The sequence below is a fragment of the Phyllobates terribilis genome, unplaced genomic scaffold (assembly GCF_046119375.1).
Source record: "Phyllobates terribilis strain yellow unplaced genomic scaffold, ASM4611937v1 Scaffold_5__5_contigs__length_657084704, whole genome shotgun sequence".
Lineage (NCBI taxonomy): Eukaryota > Metazoa > Chordata > Amphibia > Anura > Dendrobatidae > Phyllobates > Phyllobates terribilis.
This window is the reverse complement of record NW_027362765.1, coordinates 452,783,396-452,803,087: the sequence shown is the minus strand read 5'-3', so window position 1 is coordinate 452,803,087 and position 19,692 is coordinate 452,783,396. Positions and strand designations below refer to the sequence as shown.

At 43.8% G+C, this 19,692-nt stretch overlaps 1 protein-coding gene across 1 annotated transcript in view; it reads left to right on the top strand.

The window, feature by feature from the left end:
• The window catches only part of PCGF6 (polycomb group ring finger 6), a 56,321-nt gene that overhangs the window by 20,121 nt on the left and 16,508 nt on the right, over positions 1-19,692 (top strand). The window contains exons 7-8 of the mRNA XM_073685336.1: positions 2,387-2,414; positions 13,690-13,788. Coding sequence (XP_073541437.1) covers positions 2,387-2,414; positions 13,690-13,788 — 127 coding nt within the window. The remainder of the gene's footprint in view (positions 1-2,386; positions 2,415-13,689; positions 13,789-19,692) is intronic.

The following is a 19,692-nucleotide window of genomic DNA, read 5'->3' as shown; positions in this document are numbered from 1 at the left end:
TTCTAAATGTTAAACGATGACCACAAGGGGGCAGAAGACACCAGCATTGGTTACAGGGTGGGTCATCTCTTAATCTCCTGTCTTCATGTGTACTTGGTGTTGCATCAGGTTCTAGGAATCTTTCTCTTTCACCAAAACATAAAGTGATAAATGCAAGATTCTCATCCCTAATAAAAGAAATCTCGAGCACTCCGAAATATTCGGCGAGCACCCGAGTGTGCTCGCCGGAAAGGGTTAATAAAACATACTCGATCATCACTAATATCTATCTTCTAAAGAACATACCTGCCCAGGATTGGAAAGTGTTATCAGTTATTTTTTTGGTTTGATGATCATTTCTGGATTAATATCCCAAAAACGAGGACCTGATTGCATCGAACTGTGATTTACTCTGTACAGCAGCCTTTCAGATTGTCACGGGAGATGGGTCCAGTGGAGGCTCCGAATAACTGATGACTATAGGGATGTAGATTCCTTAGCACATATATGTACACTGTATGGACAAACCTGTTGTGCCGCCTCCACATTACACCTGCAGGAGCTTTTATCACCTCCCATTCTGAATCCACAGATATTAATATGGAGCTAGTCCCCCCACCGTTTACAGCTATAACCGCTTCAGCTCTTCTGGGAAGATTTTCTTCAAGATTTTGGAGACGTCTTGTAGAAATTTTTACACCTTCATCCAGAAGAGCATTTGTGAGGTCAGACTGTGCCGGGCTTGTAATCTCCATTGTTGTTCATCTCCATGATGTTGGATGGGGTTGAGGTTCTGGGCTCTGTGCGGCCAATCACGTTCTTCCACACCAAACTCCTTCAACCATGCCTTTATGGATCTTGCTTTGGGCACAATAACGGGAAACAGAAAAGGGCCCTCTCCAAACTGTTCCCACAAAGCTGGAAGCTACAATTGTTCAAAATGTCTCCTATGTTGAGGCATTAAAGGGATCCCATCTCCCAAGATCCTACCCCAATATATTGTAGGTGTAATAACAATAATATTAGCAAATTCCTCCAATTATAAATGTATAGTTTTTCTGATTCGCTATGTCTCTTTCCTCATGTGCAGGCATTGCAGGACCTTAGGTACCCATGGTTACAACCACTGATATAGTGACAGCTAGTTTCTAGTGCTCGTAAACATGGATACCTAAGGTCCTGCAATGCCTGCACATGAGGAAAGAGACATAGAAATGTAGCATAGTTTTTCTGATTCGCTACTTTTTTTATTTAAGGGGTATTCCCATCTCCAAGATCCTATCCCAATATGTAGTAGGTGTAATAATAATAATATTAGCAAATACCTCTAATTAGAAATGTAGTATAGTTTTTCTGATTCGCGATCTCTCTTACCTCATGTTGAGGTATTGCAGGACCTTAGCTATCCACGGTTACAACCACTAGCAGCTAGCTAGCTGTGACTTTATCAGTGGACATAACCCTGAATACCTAAGGACCTGCAATGCCTGCACATGAGGAAAGAGACATAGCGAATCAAAAATTCTATACTACATTTCTAATTGAAGGTATTTGCTAATATTATTCCACCTACTACATATTGGGATAGGATCTTGGAGATGGGAATACCCCTTATAAATTTACTATATATTGGGGTAGCATCTTGGAGATGGGAATACCCTTTTAAGATTTCCCGTTACTGGAACGAAGTGGCCTAGGTCGACCCCTGAATAGCGACCCCATAGCATTATCTCTTCCATTTTTCATTAATATCATTCACAGGTGATCGTGGATTATTTAAGGAAGAAATTTCACATGCTGGCTTGTTAGCAGCACTGTCCTCGGAGCCACTGATGTATCAGTGATCTCCATAGAACGATTTTATATACCTGTGCAATGGGACTGAATGAAACATCTGAATTCAGTGATTGACAAGTGACCTAATGCTTTGTCCATGCAGTGTGAACATGTGTTTATTTGGGTAACATTACCTCTGTTGTGTGCTGTATGTTACAGCTGCTGTATTATATTTTGCTTCATTAGTATTTTTGCACTCTGGTTTGGCCTCGCAGCGCCGGTTAGGATGGATTCAATTACCCTGATGTATTGAAGCTGACGTTAAGAACTCCCTGGGATATAATCGCCTTCCCTGATGTGGGTCTTGTGACACACTACCCTGTTTTTTTCCTTCTTTAGTGATTGCTCCATACGAGGAGCTGGAAGTGCTTGTCGTCCACGTGACGCGCTGCATTATTTATGACAATGAAATGGTTCTGGAAGTGCATTAGGACCTCAAATGAAAAGACTTGTCATTATATGGAGAGAGTTTCACGTCGGCTTCCAACGTTTAAAAAATTTACAATGTCTGTCCTGGGAATTAGGTGATTGCCTTGTAGGTTTATTAAAGGTTTTTATGTTTTTCTTTTAGGGCTGATGAAGGCACTGGAAGCTTTAAGGTAAGGTTGTTACTATGAATTCTAACCTGACGATTATTTCTTGTATGGCATATGGGCATCACAAGGGAGGGTCATGACCACATGTTAGGTGGTTGGCCATCGTCAGTCCTATTGTACTACACTGTCTGATCTCTCTATGCGACCTATGATGGGAGTTTCCTAGGTTTGCAGAGAGAGACTGACTTTCAGTCAAAAGAGCAGATGCTTAGGAATTGGGCAGTCTGCGTAAGGGGCCGCGTAGAATAATGGCGGAACAGAATAAATGGACTAAAGCTCTCGGTAATAACAGCACTACTTTTTAGATGATGCACTGTGAAAGAAACACTTCAAGAAAAATGTTCCCTCTCCTTTTGCAAATTGTGACCAACAACTGTCTTCTGCCTCTCCAAAACATACACATTTGGCCTAATGTTGTTTCAGTAACAGAGGAAAGTTAATGACTCCCAGACATGTGGCACAGCTATCTGTTTTGGAAATAGAGGGTGTAGCAAAGTCAGGTTGGACAGGGTTAAATCCTTGCACTGCAGATCTTGATGCACCTGACTAGCTTTGACTAAGAACCAGGGCCAGTGATCACTAGGTGTCATTCTGCTGGATGGAGCAGAGTCAAGTGTGCTGAAGCTGGTGAGTGACCAGCCAAAATGTGAGCTGTAGCTGGGAGAGAGACAAAGCCCTAGTTTCTCTCTGAATGGAGACTGCACGAGTCACTTAGGAAAGCTGTACAGTGGGTGTGTTGGTGCTGCAGAGAACATGTGGAAGCTGCAACCTGTTAAGTGTGAACTGTGCATGGAGATGAACATGTCTGTTTGGCGCTGGAAGCTGCTGGAGCTGAGGCTGAATGTGATACCAAGATTGGTAGGAATGTACCTCTACTTTGTATAAAGTTTGCTCCAATAGAAAGGACTGTAATCTGTTTGTATGAGCCCGCACTGATATTTATGTGCCTACTGAATTAACTGTTTATTTCAGGGCTGTGGAGTCGGTACAAAATGGACGAACTCCGACTACTAAAATATATAATAAATTGAGTACATTAGTTCAATGCAGTTTGTGGGGAATATTTTTTCATAAGAATTTGGGAAAGTTATGAAATGTCCTATAAATGTCTGTCCTATTCCTGATCTAAGGGTCTAGTACGGTGTCCATTTTAGGACATGATCAGATGTCAAAATCAAACATCAGAATAATGTCAGTTTGAGGCTAAATACCCTGTCTGACGAGTGGTTCTGACGAGTGACTTTTACAACTGTAATAATAATAAAAAAAAAAAAAAAAAAAGTAACTGTTCGCTGATGGGACTTGAACCCAAAATTCTGTGTCCCAACGCCAGTACACTAACCACTGAGCTATAAACTCAGTTGTAAAAACCTCTGAGTTCTATTTGGTTATATGATTTTCCGTGCAAACTTGTCTAAAACTCATTGGGACTTATATACAGACTGCAAGCAAGCCAAATTCAAATGATGCTTGATTTTGATGTGTGACTTTCTTCAAACTTCAGAATCAGAATGACTTTTAGTCACCCTGAATATTTTCATGATTGATGTCATAAGACAAGAAAAGCTATCAGTTAGTATCACTTGACTGGATAGCTTAATGGTAAGGCATCAGCCTCTGAAACTACAGTGTTAGATTTCAAATCCCAGTAGGAATAAGATTTTTTTTTTTAATTATGGCTATTAAGCTCAGAAACTACAGGGGTGTTTTACTTTTAATATCTGACACTCTGATTGTCATCCTGATGTGTTAAGAGTTTCAGACACGCTGTCTATTTGCATGGTAAATTACATGCATTTTCCTGTAGAGTACAGCTTCAGGAACATGGCCGCGGCCACCGGAAGCTGCTCACTCTGCTCTGCAAACTCCGCTCACAGCAATATACCGGCCCCGGTACCCGGCCAGGCTCGGCCCCCAGCCAGATACCGGACCACCTCCCCTATTCTTCCGCCGCCGCGCCGCCCTGCGATCCCTCTCCACGACAACCGGCAAGTTGCGTTCGGACCATAAGACACCCCCCCCCATTTTCCTCCCAAATTTGGGGAGAAAAAAAGTTCATTCACACTGAAGGCATCAAAACTATGAATTAACACATGTGGAATTATATACTTAACAAAAAAGTGTGAAACAACTGAAAATATGTCTTATATTCTAGGTTCTTCAAAGTAGCCACCTTTTGCTTTGATGACTGCTTTGTACACTCTTGGCATTATCTTGATGAGCTTCAAGAGGTAGTCACCGGAAATGGTTTTCACTTCACAGGTGTGCCTTGTCAGGTTTAACAAGTGGGATTTCTTGCCTTATAAATGGGGTTGCGACGATCAGTTGTGTTGTGCAGAAGTCTGGTGGTTACACAGCTGATAGTCCTACTGAATAGACTGTTAGAATTTGTATTATGGCAAGAAAAAAGCAGCAAAGTAAAGTAAAACGAGTGGCCATCATTACTTTAAGAAATGAAGGTCAGTCAATGCGAAAAATTGGGAAAACTTTGAAAGTGTCCCCAAGTGCAGTTGCAAAAACCATCAAGCACTACAAAGAAACTGGCTCACATGAGGACCGCCCCAGGAAAGGAAGACCAAGAGTCACCTCTGCTTCTGAGGATAAGTTTATCCGAGTCACCAGCCTCAGAAATCGCAGGTTAACAGCAGCTCAGATTAGAGACCAGGTCAATGCCACACAGAGTTCTAGCAGCAGACACATCTCTACAACAACTGTTAAGAGGAGAATTTGTGCAACAGGCCTTCATGGTAAAATAGCTGCTAGGAAACCACTGCTAAGGACAGGCAACAAGCAGAAGAGACTTGTTTGGGCTAAAGAACACAAGGAATGGACATTAGACCAGTGGAAATCTGTGCTTTGGTCTGATGAGTCCAAATTTGAGATCTTTGGTTCCAACGACCGTGTCTTTGTGCGACGCAGAAAAGGTGAACGGATGGACTCTACATGCCTGGTTCCCACCGTGAAGCATGGAGGAGGAGGTGTGATGGTGTGGGGGTGCTTTGCTGGTGACACTGTTGAGGATTTATTCAAAATTGAAGGCATACTGAACCAGCATGGCTACCACAGTATCTTGCAGCGGCATGCTATTCCATCCGGTTTGCATTTAGTTGAACCATGATTTATTTTTCAACAGGACAATGACCCCAAACACACCTCCAGGCTGTGTAAGGGTATTTGACCAAGAAGGAGAGTGATGGGGTGCTACGCCAGATGACCTGACTTCCACAGTCACCAGACCTGAACCCAATCGAGATGGTTTGGGGTGAGCTGGACCGCAGAGTGAAGGCAAAAGGGCCAACAAGTGCTAAGCATCTCTGGGAACTCCTTCAAGACTGTTGGAAGACCATTTCCGGTGACTACCTCTTGAAGCTCATCAAGAGAATGCCAAGGGTGTGCAAAGCAGTCGTCAGAGCAAAAGGTGGCTACTTTGAAGAACCTAGAATATAAGACATATATTTTCAGTTGTTTCACACTTTTTTGTTAAGTATATAACTCCACATGTGGTAATTCATAGTTTTGATGCCTTCAGTGTGAATGTTTGTTCAATTTTCATAGTCATGAAAATACAGAAATATCTTTAAATGAGAAGGTGTGTCCAAACTTTTGGTCAGTACTGTGTGTGTGTATATATATACACAGTACAGACCAAAAGTTTGGACACACGTGCGGGGGGGGGGGGAGTGGTGGAAGAGCGGGGCACAGGAGGCAGCAGCCTACACTGTCCCTGCTGCTAAGGAAAATGAATATTCACTGCTCCCCACGCTCACGAGTCGGCGGCCATTTTCCTGTAGAGCACAACTTCAGAAAGATGGCCGTGGCCACTGGAAGCCGCTCACTCTGCAAACTTCGCTCACAGCAATACACCGGCCCTGGTACCCGGCCAGGCCCGACCCCCCCCAGCCAGATTCCAGCCCGCCTCACCTCTTCTTCCGCCGCCGCCCTGCGATGCCGCTCCGCCACCACAGCAATACATCTGAACCAGGCCCCCGGCTCCCTGGCACCCCAGGTACGAGGCCACCAGGCACCATCACCCCTGCCCTCAGCACCCCAGGTACCAGGCCACCAGCACCCCAGGTACTAAGCACCAGTCCACCAGCACCCTGGCCCCCAGCATCAGGGCACCAGGCCCCCAGGTACCAGAGCACCAAGCCCCCAGCGCCAGGCCCCCAGCCACCAGGTACCAGCATGCCTCTACTTCCGCCGGCTTCCTGAAGGACCCTGCCTCCTGTGACCCCAGTTCCACTGCCCCCCAAGTAAGATACCTATTCAGACTATAAGACGGACCCCGTATAAAAAATATTTTTTTTCCTATTTTCCACCCTAAAATTTGGGGTGCGTCTTATGGTCCGGTGCATCTTATAGTCCGAAAAATACGGTATACTACTATATATTACACATAATACACTCAAGGTCCAATTATAATTGCTTCCCAATTATGATATAATCACAACAAGAAGGTAGTGTCCTGTTACACTAGTTTCAAAAATAGGAAGATACCCAACATAATTTTAAAATGAATATTTTTATTGTATGCAATTTAAAATAAACTTTAGAAAAATCCAGGTACTTTTGGAAGAAGCCCAAGGCGAAACGGCGTCGTAAAAGACCGGCACCACCATCCACTCTCTGACACTGCTAATCTGTAAGTACATTCTCCATATCATTGGTCACACAGATGATAACATGGCAGAAACATCAACAAAAAAGCCCTAGCCTGACCCCTGTATATATTTGACTACTTATACCTGAATAGATTTTGGTCACTTGCACTTTATATTTGTATACGGAATTGTGTTTTTCACATACTATAACTTCTATTGATGGTCAATGGGACGGGGGGTATGAAAGGGCCTTTTGTTAAATGAACCTGGCCTTTGCACTTTACAGGTTTTTTGCACCTTTAATATGGGGATAGGTGCAAGTAAACATTAATTTATAGAATACAAATCTGTGGCAGTCATTGTGATTTCAGCTTGTGGTTGGTAGTGGTTGTATTTTGAAAGTACCTGGATTTTTCTAATGTTTGTTTTAAATTGCATAAAATAAAAATATTTATTTTAAAATTATGTTGGGTATCTTCCTATTTTTGAAACTAGTGTTACAGGATATTAGCTTCTTGTTGTGATTATATATTACACAGGTATATTTATGTACATATACATATTTATATATAGTAAGAGAGAATGCTATACGTATATACACATACGTGTGTTATATAGACAGAGGGGCTCAACCATAATGTGCAGTTACATTATGTTGCGCTATATATAAATCTGTAGATATAGAGAGTCAAAATTGGAACAGCACCATATCTTCAAAATATCAGGTGCAAGGTCCCCAAACAGATATCCATAAGTATAGACAGTATAGCAAAAAAACGGCAGACAGCACTCCTAAAGTTCTTTGAAAAAATATGGACTTTAATAGCCGTGCGGCGACGTTTCAGAGAGCTAACTTGATTTGTGATTCCAATCCTCTCCAGATCTGCCATTGTTGGTCCAATTAAATAAAAACGATACATCGGAGGCAAGAAAGCAAACACAGCCAGTGTCTGGCCCTCAGATGCCAAGTAACAAGCATAGTATTTTATTACACCCATAGAAGAAAGGGCAATGGCTAAGTACATTATCTATGGAAAAAGATATGCAAGTTGGGAAAAACAAAGTCGTTAATTATGGATTCTGCTGAATTCCTTGAAACTAGTTCTACCAAGTTTCCTATGCCTTCTGTAATAAAGAAAATTTAACACAGACACCTCTATATCAGAGACAACGCGCTGTGTTATTGCTTTTATGAATTACATGTATTAAGATAATACAAACACACAAAATTATCAAAGATATATACAGTAAGTTGTCAACGTGATAATCAAAACAAAGTTTACAATTATTTACCATAACAGCTGCATAGTTTTGGTTACTGCAGGGGAAATGTTCAGCAAGAATCATGAATTATCACAGTTTAGTAGAGAGATGTCATCACATGAAACATCCCCTTTAAGTTATATCTTGGTCCTATTAGAGGGGTGTATGTTGAATATATTTTTTTGTCTTCATCGTTAGAAGTCTGAACCCCTCAGGTTAAGAATCCCAGACTTAAATCAACACAACCAAATCAACAGCGAAATCTTACAAGGAGAAAACTGAACATGAGCATAACTAAAATGCACCCCTTCTTCCTATACTTTTATCGTATTAACTTTCCTTGCCGGCTCAAAGGGCTACACAGAACGTGCCTTGTTCACTTGCTTTACACTGATCACCAGTGATGGCAGCTCCGGTCAATATTATAGACTGTTTGTGATCAGTAGAAGACGATACAAATTATTCTCCTGTTTTATATAGACTGTGTCTATATATAAACTGTATTATTATTTATTATTATTATAGCGCCATTTATTCTATGGCGCTTTACATGTGAAAGGGGTATACATAATAAAAATAAGTACAATAATCTTTGAACAATACAAGTCAGTGACTGGTACAGGAGGAGCGAGGACCCTGCCCACGAGGGCTTAGAGTCTACAAGGGATGGGTGAGGATACAGTAGGTGAGGGCAGAGCTGGTCATGCAGCGATATGGTGGAGCGAGGGTTACTGCAGGTTGTACGCTGGGTCGGAAGAGGTGGGTCTTCAGGTTCCTTTTGAAGGTTTCCATGGTAGGCGAGAGTCTGATGTGTTGGGGTAGAGCGTTCCAGAGTAAGGGGGATGCTCAAGAGAAATCTTGTATGCGATTGTGAGAAGAGGAGGTAAGAGGGGAGTAGAGAAGGAGATCTTGTGAGGATCGGAGGTTGCGTGGAGGTCAGTACCAGGAGACTAGGTCACAGATATATGGAGGAGACAGGTTACGAATGGCTTTGTATGTCATGGTTAAGGTTTTGAACTGGAGTCTCTTGGCAATGGGGAGCCAGTGAAGAGATTGACAGAGATGAGAGGCCGGGGAATAGCGTGGGACAGGTGGATTAGTCGGGCAGCAGAGTTTAGGATAGATTGGAAATGTGCGAGAGTGTTGGAGGGGAGGCCACAGAGCAGGAGGTTGCAGTAGTTGAGGCGGGAGATGATGAGGGTGTGCACTAGTGTTTTTGAAGATTCGTGGTTGAGGAATGTGCAGATCCGGGAGATATTTTTGAGTTGGAGTCGGCAGGAAGTAGAAAGGGCTTGGCTGTGTGGATTGAAGGAGAGATTGGAGTCCAGGCTTACCCTGAGGCAGATGAAAATCAGTTGCAATGACTTCCAATGCCGATTTCTACCCTTAATGGCAAAACGATAATATTTTGATCAATCAGAAGATATACTAATAGCCAAATCTGAGAATCTGCAGGGGAGCCAAGAACCTTTAGTAATAGAAACAAAATTGCCAAACTAAGGCTGAGTTCACACGATGCGTATTTCATGCGTTTCCGCGGCGTTTTTGCAGTTGCGTAAACGCCGCGGAAACGCATGAAAAACGCATGGTAGAAGGGAAGCAATGTTCCCCAATTGAAATCCACATGTGCTGTGCCCATGATACGGATTTTTCCGCAGCGTGAACGCTGCGGTCAAAAATCCGCGGCGTGTCAATTAATTAAATAATTTTGCGGAAACGCGGCGATTTCGCCGTCATTGACTTGCATTAGAACGCGCCAATTCCGCAAGACCGCATCTGTACTTGCGTAATTGGTGCGTTCTAATGTGCGGATGGTACCCGGGTGTGGAGGAGAGGAGAGTCTCATCCACACCCAGGTACCATTAAAAAAGCTGTAAAAACAAGAATAAAATAAAAAATATATATATACTTACCATCTGTCGGCCCGCGCAGCGCTCGTACTTTGTTCCCGGCACTTGCAGTGAGTTGTAGGACCTGCGGTGACGTCAGAGTCTTGTGACGGGTCACGTGACGCTGACGTCGGCAGGTCTTTCAATTCAAAGTTGCTGGCAGCCGGGAGAACGGAGTGTAAGCAGGACAGCGCGGGCCATCGGAGGTAAGTATATACACTCTCTCGGGTCACACTATATATGCTGTTTGCATGGATTTATATAGTGTGACCTAGTTGTCAAGCACTTTCCAGGTGATGCTAAAATCGCCTGGAAAGCGCTTGTCAATCTGCATGCGTTTTTTCTGCCAGGGAGATGCAGAAATTATGCAGAAATTTTCTGCTTCATTTCTGCATCGTGTGCACATACCCTTAAAGTAGCAGTCCAGTTTTATTTCTAATACCACCTTAAGGTCACCACAGTGAGGGACAGAAACTTTTATCACTGTTACTGCTGATGATTACACAGCTTCCTTCAAACAATTATCACAAGACACCTCAATTTGGATAATAATTCAACTTCCTGACCGTATATTTGTAATATATTAGCTTATTTAAGACAATATATAGAGAAGGATAATCCTACTGTTCCCACAGCTGGCAGAGACTGCACTGGCTCTAGATGCCAATGTTATGTTGTACTGGTGCATCATGGGACTCTTACCATAGTGGAATCTGGGAATCAGAGGCTGCGCTGTATGGATGAAAGAACATTATGTATAAGCAAAAAAAAGTGTTGTGTGATAGACAATTAAAGTTGGGGGAGGAGGAGTTCAGAGATGGGAAAATAAATAGCTGGATCGCTTCTATAATTTACTAGTATACAACATTGACATATTATCAGTGGTCTTGTGTAATGAATAGTGACAAGCTGCCAGTATAAGAGATCAGATATTTCCCAACAATATACCAGCTGAAATCTACTCTGAAAGTACATGCATGTTATTCCTCTGGGAAGAATTGATATAGACTGCCAACTGGGCGTTACCGTTCCTTTTTCCAATAGGATATGTTCTTATAGTGTGACAGTCATCTCTGATTGGGCATTATGCAGGGACACGCCCCCATGAGAATTTTGCCCCCAGTTTATTCATACATTTCCAGGGAGAATAACAGAGGAATGACACAATGCAGAGTTTATTCTAAAGATACCAGTTATTTTATGGGAAATTCAAGTATTTAGAACAGATGTCAGGGACGCTCACAACTTTTTGTTACTGTCTGGTAAACTTGCTGTTATGTATCTGCTTGTCAGGCGACCTGAGAATACGTAGGCGAGGGTGTATTATTGCTGTCCTGCCCAACTCGGCTCGTTGTAAAAAACCCATAAAGATGCGGTTTCTTCTTTGTTGTTTTTTTTGCCGCTCGGAGATGAAGGAGCTGAAGTGAGCGGATGCGGAGTCCTGGCACTAACCACCGCAGCGACTGGACTCTGCTCATAAATGATTAATATCTATTTTTCTTATCGCTGGAGGAGCGGAGCTGTCCGTCTCATAGTGAAGACGGGGCATTAATGTGACAAGTCGTATTGTCGGAGGGGATGTTGCACTGTCATTTATTGTCCTCTGACTTCTCATGAACCCAGTTATCATTTTACTCCCCAGCTGACCTTACTTTAGATTGCTGAGCATTCGGTGGACATCTATTCCTCCTAATTCCTCCTCCGCATACACAGGCGTGCGTGCTCAGCTCAGCCAGGCATGCATGTGATTTCAATGGGAAGAGGGGGAAGCACGCAGCTGTCGGATACCTCTGGTGGTGGCTTATCTCCAGTGAAAACAAAGGATCAGGCATGCTGAAATACAATGCGCCATCCCATGCTTTCCCTGACATTTGCTGTTAGAGTGTTGGATTACCCCCATTAGATCTCGCTAAAATCAGCGATCTGGCCTACATTTAACTAGTCTTCAACCACCTTTGAACCAAGTATGGAAGTTGTACCCTATCCTTGGGACAGGGGATAATTTTGTGATCTCAGAGGTTCTGACTAGTGGGACCCCCACTAATCCAGAGAAAGGGGTTTTGCAGTGGCCCATCTAAATAGTTGAGGTCAAGCAAGTACCTCAACTGCCCGATGGATCACTGGTTGGACTAGCAGCGATCAGGAAGTCAACAGGGGATAACTTGCATACTAGGTCCGAAGGCTTTAAAGGATAAGTTGAGATTGGCCCCAATTTATGCTTATTTTTATGCCTATTCTTTTTATCCTGTTTTTCTGTCTGTTTTTAATCCTACATAAGCCCATACAACATGATGCTTAGGCTACAGATGAGCAAAGAAATTTGCAGGACCCTGTTGTGGTGGCCATTGGCAGGGAGCCCTGAGAACTGCCTTATAGCTACAGTAATCCCTGGCAGCTCTTCTGATCTGTAGACCTGGCTCCATATCATCGTTGGGCCTGACACATGCATGACGTCACACCGGACCGACTGATCAGAAGGGGCAGATCCCTGGTCCAACAGCCATTTCAGTATTCTGTGGCTGCTGGATTGGTATCCTCATCTCTCATTAAAGGGAATCTGTCAGCAGACTTTTGCTATTTAATCTCATAATCGTGTGACGTAGGGGCAGAGATCCTGATTCCAGCGATGTGTCACTTACTAGGCTGCGTGTTGTAGTTTCAATACAATGAGTGTTTTCTAACAGGAGATTATTACTACAGGACTAGGTCTCTCCTGCCAGGCAGTCCAGCTCATCTGCTTAACCACGCCCCCACCACTGATTGGCAGAGTACACAGGAAGCAGCCAATCAGAGGTGTGGGCAGGACTATTCACTGCTCAGCATTCTGAGCACTGCTACAGCAGAGAAAACAGGGATTCTATCCAAACTAAACCAAGCAGCCCAGTAAGTGACACAACGCTGGATTCAGGGTCTCTGCCTCTAAATTATACTGCTCTCAGATTACATGGCAAAAACCTGCTGACATATTCCCTTTTTCACCTCATTCAGATGTCCATATTTAACAGACGTGTTCTCTCCATGTCTTTCACGGACAGGGCACGTACCAGTTAAAGTTTATATGAGTGTTCTCATGTCTAGTATTTTTGGGCGGACACGCGTCCATTTACAATCCGATATGCGGATCAGACTCGCCCATTCAAATAAATAAGTCCATGAAAAAATAAGTAGCACTCATGCGCCGTTCGTGTCATCTGAGGGCTGTCCATTTTTAGTTCTTATTGTTTAATATGTTGGAGAAGCTTGGAAAATGTTATTTTCTTCTTTTTCCATCAGTTTGGCATAAATTTTTCTAGTATTAAAAAATATATATATTTTATCCTGCACACTGATGAAAAACTGTCCGTGTTTCTCATACGCAGAAAAGAAGGATATTTGTGAATAAATATCTTTATCGAAGGAATATTATCTGTTATCTTTGTCACAGCTATCAGTTCTTACTCTGTGACTAAAAAGCTAGAATCTGTACAATGTTGTGCCATCTGCACCGGCTCTAATATACCGGTCATTGTCTTCTATCTCTATTAGCCTTTGGAGAAAAAGTTTGTACACGTCTCAGGAGAAGCTACTATTGGACATGTTGAGAAATTCCTAAGAAGGAAGATGGAATTGAACGCAGGCTGTCAGGTGAGTGAACCAAAGCCGGAGCAGGTATGGGAGACTCAATGGGCAGATTTGATTTTTAGATATAGTGACCTTTTTTTTTTTACATAGCGGAAGGATATTACTGCGTACCAAGGAAGACTTGGCTTTCAAGAATCTAGAAGCCGACAACTTTTGCGTAAACTGTGTTTTCAGCCATAGTGGTTGTCAGGAGTACTATACTTCATTTTATAATTTTTATATAATATATATATATATATATATATATATATATATATATATATCTTTGACCCTACAGGACAGTGGAGGTTCAGGTCCTGAGACCCCCTCCACCGATTGCTCTGTAAAGCACTGAGAGGTGGGGAGGCTGTGCTTTGTGCCTACCCAGCTGCGCACTTCCGACCAAACTAGGTAATTAAAGGCTGTAAATATATAAAAAGATGAGTCAAAAGTTTAGTTATCATCAGAAAATGACCCATTGTTTATAGTACCATTCCAGTTTTTTTTTTATTATTTCAGTGATGGCACTAATGTTCCCTGACCCTAGTATTATACTCACCACCCGCAGTCTTCAGCTCTTCCCAGCGCTGCTTTGGTCCCAATCCGACATCATGTAACTGCAACTTCTGATTGACCAGAAGTCAGAGGTAACGGTCACAAGCTCTCAGTGTAAGTCTATGGGAACTTCGTTCTGGCTCTCAGACTTACATTGAGTTGTGACTTCAAGATCGCCCAGTAAACACTGGAGCGACACAGCAGGTCACAAACTGCTGGAGATGACTGGAGCGGCACTGGGAACAGATGAAGACAGCAGCTGGTTAGTATAAGACTAGGGGCAGAGAACTTAAATTAGTGACACCACACCAGTTGGGGGGAAAAAAATGCTGGATGGTACTTTAAATTAGGTTTTTGTGTTACATGTATTTAAAAATAAGTGGTAAATTTTTTTTATTACAGATTTTGCCATATAAAAAAATAAAAAATATAAATCTTGCAATTTTCACACTGGCCACTGGGGCTTTTTTAAACTGTACTTTCTCATTGTTTTAGGGAACACATGTACATTAGCAGCAATGAACAGACTCTGACCCTGTCTTTGCTTTGAAGCATCTAATGAGCGTCTACAATGGTCACTGTGACGGGAGGAGGAGCAGGGTCAGCTGTGATTGGTGGATCCTTTATTAGTTCATGAAAGAACATGCAGTAGAACTCTATAAAAAAAAAGATTTCTAGTTTTGTTTTTTTGTTTTTTTTTTGGTTTGTTTTATAAGATCTGGATATGTAAAAAAAAAAAACACTCCCAACATTTTTTTCTTTAAAATACATGTAACACAAAAGTCTGATTTAAACCATAGTTCATTTTTTGATGACACATTCCCTTTAAAGTGAACCTATCATCTATTTATATATTGATTCAGAAGCCCCTCTACTTGCCAAAATGTGCAAATGAGGCACTTGAGGGCGACCACTTGAAGCTGTATACTAATTGAGCCGTGCCTTTAATTGTGTCACCTTTAATTGTGAGCGTTGGTTCAGCTGCAGGGATCAGCCAATTTCTGTCCTGCAGTAATGCATGTGAGCCATAAATCCTCTTATCTTGTTTCCTTTGTGCCTGTGCTTACAATTTATGACTGTGACATACAATCATCTCCAGATGATTACTAGCCGGAATTCTGCTCAGAAGAAAACCCTCGGCATCGTCTCTACAAGGAGATCTCAATCCGCTTCTCCGCATGTAAAAACCAGCATCCGTTCTTCCATTGCAGGATTTCTCGGTGTGGTTTTCTTTAGTGCATTTCTTCCCCTGTTATTGTTGTTTATTAGGGTATTCGTGGTTGTGGTATAGTATTATTTCTGTGGCCGCTATTTCTTAGGAAACAATCTGTATGCGGTGGAGATCTAACGGCACTGATATTGATTGTGATCACTACACAGAAATGGAAGGCTTCACTATTCACTGAACTATTCACTGTAATATTTCCCAAAATATATATATATGCGCACACACACGTCACCAATTTTCTAAGTAAATCTATTTCTATAGCTGCTATTGACAGGAAATTCTCACCAGATGTCGTTAACAACCCATCCAATCCACACAGGCAAAGAAATCAAATCATAGATGTCTATAAATTGTCAGTAATAATGACACAGGGAAAAAGTATTGAACACGCTTACTGAAATTTATTAAATACTTTGTAAAAAAAAAAAAAAAAAAAAGCATTTGTTGGTGATGACATCTTCAGGATGCCGCCTGTATGGAGAAACTAGTTGCAGGCATTGCTCAGATGTGATTTTGGCCCATTCTTCAACACAAACACTTTTCACATCCTGAATGTGTCACGGGTGTGTCGCCACGAAGATCGTCACTATTACACAGCCTGACTTCTCGCAGCTGAGTTTTTGGTGCTTTGTGTTTTTCGGCAGTGAGGGAGTTAACTCTCTCTCTCTCTGTGCTAGACGAGGTCCAGCCTCGCCCAGCTGCAATCAATGCTGCTGTAGTGGGACTCCTTCAAATGCCTGCCGGTCTGTTAGGGAAGTGTCGGTGAAAGCATTTCATACAGACAAACAGAGCGGATCGTGGTGTTTTGGAGTTCTGAGCTAAGTGTATTTGGTGTGATTTTTCCCTTCCTCGCTTTATCATTTATCTCCTTTCCCGTTGGTGTTCCCTCTGTAGTTATGATGTAGTTTTTGTATGCAAGGTGGTTTTTGGTTTGACCCTTGTACTGTCTCGTTCGTCTAAGTACTGAGTGTTGGCATATTATTTCCTGTCCCCTATTGTTGTGATCGGGGTCCTTCTCAGGACTAGATTACTGAGGTGCAGGGATCCTCAGGAGGTAGGGGTTACGCTGGCGGCCTGGACCTCTGTACCTTTAACAGTACCTCCAGGTAGAGGGATTAGTCAGGGCCCCAGCTTAGGGTCAGCTTAGGCCCCTGACCTCCTGTACGCAGAGACAGCGTGACATTTTCACCGACCAACTAAGATTCTCTCCAGCTACCATGGATCCAGTGGCCAGTCTAGCTCGGCAGTTGCAGAGTTTGTCCATGGAGCTGGCGGACGTTAGGTCTAAGGTTTTATATCCCCAGGAGCAAGCCGGACAAGAACCTAAAGTAGCTCTCCCTGACAGGTTCACTGGGGGGCGGGACAAGTTTTTTGTTTTCCGGGAGGCATGCAAGTTGTACTTTCGGCTGCGGCCTCGGTCATCGGGGAGTGAAGGACAAAGGGTGGGAATTGTTATCTCGCTCCTACAAGGGGACCCACAATCTTGGGCGTTCTCTCTTCCCCCGGGCTCCCCGGCTCTCCAGTCAGTGGATAGGTTTTTTGCTGCTCTGGGTCTTGTATATGATGACCCGGATCGGATCTCCCTTGCTGAATCTAAGTTACGTAGGATCCAGCAGGGAGATCGTCCGGCGGAGGAATTCTGTTCGGAGTTCCGTAGGTGGGCCACGGACACCCAGTGGAATGACCCGGCTCTTAGGAGCCAGTTTTGTCAAGGTTTATCCGACAAATTAAAGGATGTGTTGGCACAGTATGACCCTCCCGCGTCACTGGAAGCCGCTATGGCCCTTGCTATTCGCATTGACAGACGGCTTCGGGAGAGCTGCGGGGTAACTCCGCCCCCTGTGATGACTCCACCTCCTACAAGGTCCTCTCATATGGAGGTTCCCCTGGTCAGTCCAGAGGAGCCTATGCAATTAGGAGGGACATCATTTCGGGGGAGGGGACCGGTGGTGCGCCATAAGACAGGAAGGTGTTTCTTCTGCGGGAGTAAGGGACATTTTATTGGGGGGTGTCCATCCCGTCCCTTGCAGAGTGAAGAGTCGTCGGAAAACTGTTGATCCCAGGTTGTGTGGTGGACGGCAATCTGGGAGTAGGTATTTCGTCCCTAGGTTCGTCTCAGTTTCTCGTACCGGCGGAGGTGGTGGTGGGTACGAGAACTGAGAGGATATCTGTTCTTCTGGATAGTGGAGCCGGGGCTAATCTGGTGGACGCTCGGTTTGCCCGGGTTCAAGGTATGCGATTGAGTGAGTTGGCTAAACCCATCCCCATATTCTCGATCGATGCCAGGCCTCTCGGTCAGGGAAGTTTTTTGCAAGCTGTGCATAACGTAAAACTTCAAGTGGGGGCGATACATAAAGAACTGTTGTCTTGCTACGTGTTGGAGGGTCTTCCTACTCCTATAGTGTTGGGCCTTCCTTGGTTAACTAAGCATAACCCGGTTATTAATTGGCAATCCAGAGAGATAAGCCAATGGAGTAAATTCTGTAATAAAAACTGCATGAATACGGTCATCGGTGCGGTTACTCCTAGGGTCTTACCTCCATTTCTGGCGGACTTTGAGGATGTATTCTCGGAGAAAGGGTGTCAGGAACTACCTCCTCATCGCGAGTATGACTGTTCTGTAAAACTGCTCCCTGAGGCCAAGTTACCTAAAGCTAGGTTGTATAACCTTTCTGGTCCTGAGAGGCAGGCCATGAAGGATTATATTTCAGAAAGTCTGGCTAAGGGGCATATTAGACCTTCATCTTCACCGGTGGCCGCGGGGTTCTTCTTTGTTAAGAAGAAAGATGGAGGCCTACGCCCTTGCCTGGATTTCCGTGAACTTAATCGGATTATGGTCCGAGATCCGTATCCGCTCCCACTTATTCCCGATCTCTTTAATCAGATCGTGGGCGCCAAATGGTTCTCTAAGTTGGATCTCAGGGGGGCGTACAATCTGATTAGGATGAAGGAGGGGGATGAGTGGAAGACGGCGTTTAACACTCCGGAGGGGCTTTATGAGAACCTTGTCATGCCATTCGGTCTGACTAATGCCCCGGCGGTGTTCCAACACTTTGTTAATGACATTTTTCGCCGCCTGGTGGGACAGTTTGTTGTCATATATCTGGATGATATCTTAATTTACTCGCCGGATCTGGTGTCTCATCAGGAGCACGTTAGGCAGGTGTTACAGATCTTGCGGGATAATAAACTGTATGCCAAATGGGAAAAGTGTGTGTTCGCCGTACAGGAACTCCAGTTTTTAGGCTTCCTGGTTTCAGCGTCCGGTTTTCGTATGGACCCTGGGAAAGTGCGGGCAGTTCTTGAGTGGGATCGGCCAGAGAATCCTAAGGCACTACAACGTTTCCTGGGGTTTGCTAATTATTACCGGAAGTTCATTCGTAATTTCTCGTCCATGGTTAAGCCTCTCACAGACATGACTAAAAAGGGAGCGGATTTTTCTAGGTGGTCTGACAAGGCTTGTCAAGCATTCTCCTCCTTGAAAAAATGTTTTGCCTCGGCACCGATACTCATTCAACCTGATACGTCACAGCCATTCATTGTAGAGGTAGACGCTTCCGAGGTAGGGGTGGGAGCAGTATTGTCACAAGGTTCGTCCCCTGGTAAGTGGCATCCGTGCGCCTTTTTCTCTAAAAAATTGTTGTCCGCTGAGAGGAATTACGATGTCGGCAATAGGGAACTCTTGGCCATTAAGTTAGCTTTTGAGGAGTGGCACCATTTTTTAGAGGGGGCAGTCCATCCGGTCACCGTCATCACCGATCACAAGAACCTGCTATATCTGGAGTCTGCAAAACGTCTGAATCCCAGACAAGCTAGGTGGTCATTGTTTTTTACCAGGTTTAATTTTGTCGTTACATATCGTCCTGGGTCAAAAAATGTAAAGGCGGATGCCTTATCTCGTAGTTTCCCTGGGGCCGGGAATACGGATGATCCGGTTCCTATCCTTCAGGAGGGGGTGGTGGTTTCGGCAGTATGCTCTGAGCTTGAGGAGGAGGTATTGGAGGCTCAGGGGGATGCCCCTGTTGGACCTCCGGGGAGACTGTTTGTTCCAGATCAGTTGCGACAAAAGGTGATCGAGGCACACCATAACTCAGTTTTTGCAGGACACCCGGGGAGTAAAGCAACGGTGGATCTCCTCTCGCGTC